This window comes from Seriola lalandi, unplaced genomic scaffold (assembly GCF_002814215.2).
Source record: "Seriola lalandi dorsalis isolate HSWRI2012SDOR001 ecotype SW California unplaced genomic scaffold, Sedor1 jcf7180002054570, whole genome shotgun sequence".
Taxonomy (NCBI): domain Eukaryota; kingdom Metazoa; phylum Chordata; class Actinopteri; order Carangiformes; family Carangidae; genus Seriola; species Seriola lalandi.
The window spans coordinates 398,381-408,748 of record NW_019525123.1 but is presented as its reverse complement, the minus strand read 5'-3'; the positions used below and the strand labels follow the sequence as shown (position 1 = coordinate 408,748).

The window sequence follows — 10,368 nt, the reverse complement described above, 5'->3', positions numbered from 1 at the left end:
GATATTTCATCTGCCATGTTATAGCCTAATATTCCCTTGTGGTATTATAAATAGTTCCCAGCAGCCCTCTTACAATTATTTTTTGGTCTTTTGACAAGCATTACACCGTATATTTTCCAGTGAAAATTTCAGCAAATTTCAAATATGAATTCATATTCAGAGTTGCATTTATTTTTACCTTTTGACCAGAAGAATGACTTTTGACTCTGATTTTGCATCATAGCAGTCTGACTGCTGAGCAGAACTACACTGGCTTTCTCAGCAAACATAGTAGTGGTTTTATTATCATATTGTCATTGTAAAAATTGCTCATACAATGCAATGTATATTTTGTATATTTATAGGGGAGGTGTTTTCCCTTTTTTTTTTTTAAATTCAAATGCAGCCTATAAAATGACTTTACATTTTATAAGACATTTAAAGGCAATCAGTTTCTAAGTAGAGTCCAGTAAGAGTTTTTGGTGACATCACATTTTAAACAAGGCATATTTCATAACAATGTGTAAAATAATATGGTTTCATTTTGCAAAGTGTGAGAATTAATTGCACTTAACTCTGAGCAAGTCTTTGGCCGTTCAATCTTTTTGACCACTCGCAGCATTTGCAGGATTTGCAGGAATGGACGCGCAACAAAACCCAACCGGGAGCTGTGAAAACTACTGCCAGGCGTGACTGACAACGTCATCACTTCCTCTGTTTAAAGCAACTTGAACTCCACTTGCACATCAAAGCTTCGCAGTCTGACCGGTAACGAGTATGTGACAGTGACAAAAAGAGCATCGATGCGGAGGCAGAGAAATATGAGTGCAGGTGAGTTCTGAGATCATGAAGTCCCGTTGGAGTAAACAGCTATCAAAATCTTACACCACAATAGTGTATGTGTTTGTCAGTGTAATAAAGAAGATTAGGCTTAATCAGGTTTTCAAAAATATTTATATATTATATTATTATAATATATATTATATATTGTATATATAAAATATAGCTTAATGTTCAGTAGGCTTCTAAAAATATAGCACTATGTCTTTGGTGGAAAGGCATTAATTAAGCACTTACTTTATCATCATAACGGTGTTGTTCATATTCCTAAAACGTTTTTTTCCATTACACTTATTTTCTTATTTGCGTTTTCATGAAGGCTCTATTTCTTTGAATTGTTTTTATTTTTAAATTACTAAGAGAGCACATACAAACATTTGAAATGAAGAACATTTTCTGTCTTTCAGCCTTTCTCCTGCTGTGTGCTGTCGGGGTCCTCTCCCTTGAAGTCATGTCAGCACACAGTCAGCGGTGTGAACCCAATGATGAGGTAAAGTCCACGATCGTTTATATGTTTTAACTCAACAGCTCAAATGAATTCATGTATGTAAATCTGTCTGAGTTACTGTATGTTTCTGAAACATCATTATAATTTTTTTTTTCTTTTTTTTTTTTGGAAAGCTCCAGTAGATGCACATGAAATGAGAACTAAAATGTGCATGCAATGATATGCTTAAAACACTGGTCTATAGTCCAGAGGAGACATTGGGCATATAGTACATTTGGAGTGATTTTACTAAATGTGATACTTTAATGTAGGTTTTTACAGCTAACACATTGGCCTATTGTTGGCTCAAGTGTCACCAGTTGCTACTGTTTTCTCATGAAACAAAGTTACGTGAAATATCTTTAAGAGTCAATAATTCACTTTGCAATAAAGAAACAGACTTTGGAAAATCTTTGCAACAAGTGCAGAGCAGCAAGAGGTTGTAAAACCCTCAGCAAGAGAAATGTCACTAAGACTAGTGTTGTTTCATTTCTGTTCATCAGAACAGAAATGAATACTGGATGGTTTCATGCTGCTGCACTGAGCTCTACTTAAAGTAAGTGATTAAATGGTGCGTTTTGTTTTCCAGGTGGCATGTTTTGCGCCAGCTGATTATCTGAATGCAAGTGGTCCTGTCAACCTAGAAGTGTGTGTTGGTAAGAAACTCATCATCTCCCCAGACGGCTTCGATGGATACCCTGTCTGTCACTGGATCAGAGGAAAAGACCCAGTAATGATACTGTATGTGAACATTGTTGTGTGTACTAATGTGTGTTTCCCCTTTCTGTGTAATTATGATTAATCAGATGCCTTTTCATACACTTTATCAGTAAGAGGAATCTCTCGATAGTCCTGCCACCGCTCTCTGAGACAGATTCTGGGGAGTACACGCTGAGCTGTGAAACCAGCAATGGGACCAAGTCCTCAATGACTGTGTCTTTACATGTGGTAATGAGTGAGTAAAAGCACTTCTGTATCTAATCACCTCTCTACAATTCTCAGTCCAACACTTAACATGCAGCAAACACACACTAGACGGTTTGATGCTGATAAATTAGTGGTAGTAAAACAATGTTAACAATTTAATTAATACTTTTTTCTAGAACATCCCACAAAACCACAGCTGACACTGGAGGGTGTAGATAAGACCATGTATTCCCCCGATTTCACATGCATCTCAGAGAGCTGCCCAAAGTCTACAATTAAATGGTCTGGGTAAGATGATATCCATTACATGAATAATTCAGAGCGTGTTTTAACTGATAACAGTACTGACATTAACTTTACAAAAAATCCTTCTCATTGTAGCACAATTTTCTGAATAATAATACTTCTCCTCCTTTTGAAAAGAGGAGAGACAGGGAGCACAGTATCAAGTACCCAATATGTTGATAAAGGAGTGATATGCTGTGCCACGAATGCTGCAGGAGAAGAGTGCTCCCAACTGTATGACTACGGTAATTAAATATTTAAACAAATTGAGCAGATGCATCCTACAAAATATTTTTCCATGGTAAATGATTGCAAAATCAAGCTAATTTGCTCAGCTTCGGACTTCAACCACCTGAAAAAGTCAGAGGAGAAGCAGTTTACAGCCCAGCAAGCATCTCTAATTACTCATGCTGTAGCAAACAATTAGTCAGACTCAAGTCTGTTGTGTGATTCAATGCCCTACTGTGTGTTTTAGATCTAGAAGAGGGTCTACCGAATGATGAGGTTTCTAATGCGACTTTGAGCCCTGGACAGTCTTTACTGCTTCGTGCACGAATGAGTCGTTCTGGTTTTCCAAAGCTTGTGTGGGAGAAAGCTGGGAAAAAACTGGACAGCACAACATTAACCTGTTCTTCCAAAGTCAAGAAAAAGGTACAATTAATTTTCTACTGCGACAAAATAGATTCTTAAAAAATATATATATTTTCATGTGAACAAATGTGAATTATTTCCCTTTATGATTGTTTTTAAACTAACCCACCATATTTCAATACTCTCGGCCTGAGATATAAACACAAATAACTGTATGGACCTTCTCCATTTAAATCATAACTATATGTTTTTCTTCCAGATGTGCATTAAAAAGGACTCACATGATGGAAGTCTGATGATCTACCTGTTCATCGAGTCAGTTAGTGTGGAGGACAGTGGTACATACACCTGCAAGAGTCCAGGAAAAAAAACTAAGTCTGTTTCCATTCATGTCCAGGGTTAGAGCTCATTTCATTTTTTTCTTTCTTTTCTCTATGTTTTTTAATTACAACTGAAAAATTCCAAATGATTCTTGTTGTTTATAAAATTTAGGCGCATTTTGTACTGATTTTATTCTCGTGTTGCTTCAGCTGAAGGTTTCCTCTCTGTCCAGTTGGATAAGAGCAAGATTATATCAGCTAAGGATGCATCTAGCTCCTGTTTGCAAGCCAGTGTCAGCTACCACCCTGTACTCCAGCACTGTTCCTGGCAGGCTCCTGATAAAACTAAAACTAAATGCACCAAGGACAAATTGGTAACAAAACACAGGTAATTCCAGGGAGTGATGTTTCTGGAGCTCAGCTCAATGAACTTATATATGAGGATGATATGATGACTATAACACTGTTTTCTCAGGACTGTGAAGCTATGTGATCCACTCGAATCAGGAGATTACGAGTTACACTTGGAAGCTGGAGGACAAAAAGAAACAAAGACTATATCAGTTTGTGTTGTTGGTAAGAGAGATTTGTGTGTGTTTGTGTGTGTGTGTGGTATTTGTTTAATAATATAACCTCTGCACAGTTCTATCACTGTTATTTTGCATAGTTTAAATCGAGCAAAGCTTACAAATCCACGGATTTTGTTTCAGACGAACCGCAATTCATTTTGAAGGTTAACAGCAGTGATGATACCCTCACCGTTGAGACTGTGACTCTTGTGCCAGCAAATTATACCTGGATGATATGTTCTTCACCAGATGACAGGTATGGTAACTGTCAGACGTGCTCAGGTCAGAGGGCACTGTAACCCTGGTGTGCACAGATTCAGATTTTTTCAAGTCCCCACTCTTTGTTTCATTGCAGTTGTGGTACAGATTCTTTTTGGAAAGAGATCCCAGACACCTTTAAAACAGACTCTGATGTCCTCTGCAACAAAACGATCAAGAACTCACTCAGCAGAGATCCAGCGCATGACCACCATTTAAAATTTTGCCTCACAAATTCAGTTGGCTTCTGGTGTTCCAAATCAATATACTTCGGACCCTTATACCAGTCCTCCATGAGCAGTGAGATCTTTTTCACATTACAAAATTATTAAATGAATGCCTTGTATTTTTATGACATTGATGTCATTAGAAACTGTTCTTTAAACATCACTGTTTTTAGGCACTCAAAGGACTGACGACAAAAGCTTAATGATGCTGAAAGTAGGCAGTTTGCTCCTGCTTCTGGCTTTGGCAGCGGTCATTATAGCGCTCATGTACTTTGTCAAAAAAAAGGTATGTTTTACACATCAGCATCCACACACACACACACACACACACACACACACACACACAAACAAACACATGCAAGCACAGAAATGTGAAGACATCACTGCATCCCATTTTGCTTCCAATAGAAACCCCAGTATCAGCCCCAGCTTCAGATCATCCAGATGGTTGGACCCAATGACAATGATTACATCTACATCAACTTCAAGGACTTTGAATACGATCTGAGATGGGAGTTTCCCAGGGAGAACCTGGAACTGGGTATGAATTACACAAGGCATGAGACACGGCACACAGCACTTCAGTGGTGGAAGAACTCCTCAGATCCTTTACTCAAGTAAAAATACAACACTATAGAGATATAAGTAAAAGCCCTGTACTTAAAATCCTATTTAAGTAAAAGTACAAAAGTGTTATCAACTAAATTTTCTAGTGTTGGAAAAAAATATTGCCCTGTGATTGATATATGAAATTGTTAGTACTGATGCATCAGTGTGTAAGCAGCATTTTATTGTTATAGCTGGTCACGGTGGAGCTAGTTTGAATTACTTTATTTACAGCTAGTTTAATACTCAGGTCAGATGCCCCTTTGTAAATGTGAGGGGTTATTGATGGCACAATAATGTGAATTAGTTTTCATGATTCCAATCTTTGCTTTCATGTGATATTTTTGATGTGAGTTTTAACTCTTTCGGCCTTGGATAGTTTTTTAAATGAAACCATCCGAGAAGATTAGAATGGAAATGACTCCTTGGTAGAACCAGTATCAGCTCATTTACATCTGAAGAGTGACAAGGGGTCCCAACTAGGCAGTGTTTTTTTTATTTTTATAAATAAAAGGGCCAGAAGACAAAAAAGTTGGGAACAACTGGTTTAATCTTAAAAATGTATCTACACAATGTATTTAGTTGCTTTTCACCACTTCCAGACTGTTTTATGATAATATTCCAAGTTTCATTAAGATGTACCAATAGAGCTACACTCTCTTGCAAGGTCAGTGTGAAAAAAAAATGAAATGATTTTGTTGTTTTTATTATATTATTGTGTCATCTGCAGGAAAAGAACTTGGCTCTGGGGCTTTTGGCATGGTGCTCCAAGGTACGGCCTACGGCATCAACAAGCCTGGAGTCTCTCAGCAGGTGGCTGTAAAGATGCTCAAAGGTCAGTGTTTCATATATTTATTCCACAAGTGAAATGCAAAAAATGTTATGGAGTTGACTTCAGTGGCTGATGTGGTGACTGACCCTGCAGAGAAACACCAGACAGTGGAGAAGGAGGCACTGATGTCAGAGCTCAAGATGCTGACTCACATCGGTCACCACGCCAACATTGTTAACCTGCTTGGGGCATGCACAAACTCAGGTACATTTACAGTACATCTATGTATTACACACATATACTGCACACTTTTTCTCGGATCTATTTCATCTTAAGAAGGAATTTAGCATACAGTACCTGTCGTGATTGCTGATGCTAATCTTTATTTGTTTTCCCCGTGTAGGACCCATATACCTGATTTTCCAGTACTGCTGTTATGGAGACCTGCTGAACTACCTAAAGACCAACAGTGAGCGCTACCACAAGTCTGTGACCGATGCTTTCAAAAAGGACCGTTTCAGCAGCCTTTACCACAACCTGCAGCCTAAGAAAAACTCTTGGTGAGGACATAAAGGCAAATGAACAAGAGGAACAATAGTGAGGGAAGTTAAGGAAAGAGGTCAGCACAGGACAGGGCAAACATAAAGACTAGTTTCTATAAACATAGGTAGAGATATATTTAATTATTCTTTTAGAACCCTGGTTTAACATTACAATATCACTCACATCATTTTTTTGTTTTCACAGTGAGCTGCAACTAACAGTGGACAATTATGTGCCAATGCATGCCGCTACCACCAGGGGGCAGGAGGACATCAGCCTCCTCACCCTCAACTCCAGTGACATGCACATGTATCAAGGTTAGAAAATACCATCTAAAGACCGGAGAACATGCGTGTTGTCAAGAGATAAACTAAAATATCAACATGAGCTCATCAAAGTGCAAAAAAAGGGGATCTGCTTGACCAGAGAGTAACAGTTCCCTCTCTTCTGTGTTGATCCTAACTCGTCTCTTTTCATCCGCAAACCCAGAGATCTATGAAAACCAAGACGATCCTGATGACGACCAAGAAGCCCTGACCTTTGATGACCTGCTGAGCTTTGCCCTCCAAGTGGCCAAGGGCATGGAATTCCTCTCCTCCAAGAATGTAAGAGACAAAGGACAAACTGTCCACACTTGCTACAGACACAAAAAGGTTTAATGGTATCACTATATATGAAAGGATTAGTCAATAAATTGATTATTATTATATTATTATTTGATCGACAAAATGAACTGCTTTTTTTGTCAAGGTAATTTTACGCAAAATACCAAACAATTTCTAGTTCCAGCTTCTCAGTTTTGAGGATTTACATTTTTTCTTTACTACTTGATATTAGATTTATAATCTGGTCATTTTGGACTGTTAATCACACAAAACAAACTACTTAAACATCAACTTAGGCTTTGAGAAAATTTGATTTGCATTCTCATGTAGATTTTTTACATATTAGACACCAAACAATCAATCTAGAAAATAATCTGCAGATGCGTGGATAATAAAATAATTTGTTTCAGCCCTAAAAAAAGAATAAAAAGGAATTTGTTTTCAAAGAGACATATACTTCATTTTACCAACATGCATACACAGTGTTATATTGTAGATATGAAAAACATTTTTAAAAACTTTCCTAGCTTATCTCTCCAACTGCTGGACATTATAAAACATGAATGTAAAACTGTTGTCACATTGACACTGATAGTGCCTCCAGAACAAACTTCAAAAAACATGTCAATTCAATAAATTAACATAAAACAGAGAACACAAAATGGCCGTTATGGATGTGGTCTTTGTGGATTATGCATGTGATAGTAAATACACTGGTCCTGTCTATCTGCAGTGTATCCACAGAGACCTTGCAGCTCGAAACGTGTTAGTGACAAAGGGCAGACTAGTGAAAATTGGCGACTTTGGGCTGGCCCGAGACATCGACAACGACTGCAACTACGTTGTGAGAGGAAATGTATGTAAGATAACACCGGCGCCTGTTTCACATCACTGGTTTGTTTCTAAATCCTGTCTGTCTTGCATCACTTCTCACACATTCTGGGGGTGACATGGCTTCCCTTGTACTTCAGGTGCGTTTACCAGTGAAGTGGATGGCACCAGAGAGCATCTTCCAGGGGATGTACACCATGAAGAGTGACGTCTGGGCTTATGGCATTCTGCTCTGGGAGATCTTCTCACTCGGTAGCTCTCACAGACAAGTACTCTCCATGAGCAGTACGTTTAAAGTCTGCTCCTCCACAACACTTAACATTAAATCACCTATTTATTTATGGGTTTCAGGTGTCACTCCGTATCCTGGGATGAAGGTGGACCACACGTTCTATTCGATGATTGAGAGAGGATTTAAGATGGAGTGTCCGTACTATGCCAACGAGTCCGTGTAGGTGTCTTCAGTCTGCATGCAACAGTATTTGATGATGTAAAAAAAAACTGTCCATTGTCTTGATAAGAGTTGATATTTTAATAATTTAAAACAATTATGCGGAGCAGTAAAAATATGCACACTGATGCGGGTTTTTACTGCCTACTTCTACTTTACTTTAGTATTTCCATGTTATACTTCCAGTTGACTACATTTCATTGTTTGGTAAAATTACATTTCAGTTTTCTTAATTGTAATGCAACAATTCAGCTTTCTTCACGATAAAGTCAGTTCTTCAGACAGGTTCATATGATTTACAAACTGGTTAAACTAACTGCACACATAGTATTTTTTTTTACTTTTTACTATAGACCCAACTGTAGCCAGAATTGTCTTTATAAAACTGTGACATTTTCACTGTCAGAGATTGAACTGCCCAACAGCATATGACCAGATTACACCAGTAAAATGCAATTTACACATTAATACATCAGCAACCATTATCCAATAATATAATCTATATGTAATACAGCAAAATTGGACATTTGACAATACTTACATTATTATGTTGATAATTTTACCAAGGTAAAAAATCTGAGTACTTCCACCACTATCCTCCAGACCAAGCAAATACAGTAATCCAGCTGCCCTTGACTTGGATATGATGGATAACTGAATTATCTTCATAGACTTGAAGTCTTTCAAGTTACCACAGCCACTGTATGTATAAAATCTCCTTTTAACTTGTCTTTGTTCTCCAGGTATGAGATGATGTGTAAGTGTTGGGCCCTGGATGCCGGCAACCGCCCTTCATTCTCCAAACTGGTGTCCTTTATGTGTGACCATCTGACAGACAGAGAGGAGAAGGTAGGCCTGTAGAGCAAAGCTCAACATATTTAGTGTAGAATCTACTCAAATGATTATTTAGGAATAATCGACTTGAAGCACAGAGTGTAAACGTTGTATCTTATCTATAAGTTGCACTATCATCTAATTTCCTTCCTTTTCATAAACAACCTCCTTCCTCTTTCAGCTGTACCACAACATGCTCGACCAGACCTCCAACGACTACCATAACGCACCAGCCGATCTCGACATTTCTGCCTTGGCACAACAGGATGAGAACAAGACGCAGTCGGCCAACGACTACTGTCGAACCCATGCAACTGAAGAGAGCAAAGCAGAAACGTCTGACTTGGACACTGAGGCAGCTGAGGAGAAACTTGTCAAACCATCTGATAGGGAGTGATCACTTATCACTTGATCCATTTTGATGTTCAAACCATTTTATCTGTATTTGTAAACAGTTTATACAATAATCTCAACATATATATTGTAGAGTGCACTTCTTTTATATTTTAATGAAATATTGTAAACATATTTTAAAACCATAGGTGGGTTTAAATAAGAAAACTGTTGCATGTAGTTCAAATAACTTCACATAATGTTCTAAGTAAGTATTTTTATTATACATATAGGCTAGGATCGAAGAAAATCACTATAATAATATGTTCTGAATGTAAATACATTATTCTTTTATATTTTTATCATTTTTTATTGTGCAGCTAAAAATTAAAAACAGGTTTTGTAAAGGAATCTGAAATATTCTCAGGGTTTATAATAAAGACATGTAAATCAGGGGTTGTAACTTTCATCTAAATTAGGACAATATACTGGAGCAATTTATTAACTTTTGGCTTTAAGTTGTATTATACGTGTATTCCACTGTTACTGTACGGCAACAACCCTCTGCTTTAAAACATTGTTAGACATTGTAATGGCAAGGATTTCCTTGTATCAGCAGCTATTTATACACATTTATATATTTTGACAAAGCTTTCTATATATATATTTTAATTGTATCAACATGTTTAAGTAATAAAATATACTTTACATATTTCAAACTGGTCAAAACTGGAAAACTGGTGATTGCAATGTAGATCTGTCGTTTGCTGATGATTTGATGATTTGACTTTTTGACTTGAAATGAGGCCATCTGTATGTGTGACCCCTCATTATGTGTGAACTCTCAACTCAACCAAACAGTGATTTTTCCCTTCTCAGATTGTTTTATTTGAGTAATGTTTACAGATGT

The 10,368-nt window shown here is 37.4% G+C and overlaps 1 protein-coding gene across 1 annotated transcript; it reads left to right on the top strand.

Annotated features, from left to right (window-relative positions):
• Positions 1 to 660: 660 nt before the first annotated feature.
• LOC111662946 (fms related receptor tyrosine kinase 3) lies at positions 661 to 10,177 on the top strand. Its single transcript, XM_023416990.2, has 24 exons — positions 661 to 810; positions 1,227 to 1,309; positions 1,896 to 2,047; positions 2,137 to 2,261; positions 2,410 to 2,521; positions 2,657 to 2,763; positions 2,994 to 3,169; positions 3,369 to 3,507; positions 3,640 to 3,817; positions 3,905 to 4,005; positions 4,140 to 4,254; positions 4,354 to 4,556; positions 4,657 to 4,769; positions 4,892 to 5,024; positions 5,820 to 5,924; positions 6,015 to 6,125; positions 6,265 to 6,421; positions 6,609 to 6,721; positions 6,894 to 7,009; positions 7,743 to 7,865; positions 7,981 to 8,092; positions 8,192 to 8,291; positions 9,035 to 9,140; positions 9,307 to 10,177. Exons 1-24 carry the CDS (start codon positions 783 to 785, stop codon positions 9,520 to 9,522), a joined length of 3,024 nt encoding a protein of 1,007 aa, XP_023272758.1. The 5' UTR covers positions 661 to 782; the 3' UTR covers positions 9,523 to 10,177.
• The last annotated feature ends 191 nt before the right edge of the window (positions 10,178 to 10,368 follow it).

Excerpts from the sequence above, each read along its gene's own strand:
- LOC111662946 (XM_023416990.2), top strand. The coding sequence starts at position 783 with ATGCGGAGGCAGAGAAATATGAGTGCAG. Across the intron at positions 2,522-2,656 it reads TCTACAATTAAATGGTCTGG|AGGAGAGACAGGGAGCACAG; the intron begins GTAAGATGATAT and ends CCTTTTGAAAAG. Across the intron at positions 9,141-9,306 it reads TGACAGACAGAGAGGAGAAG|CTGTACCACAACATGCTCGA; the intron begins GTAGGCCTGTAG and ends TTCCTCTTTCAG.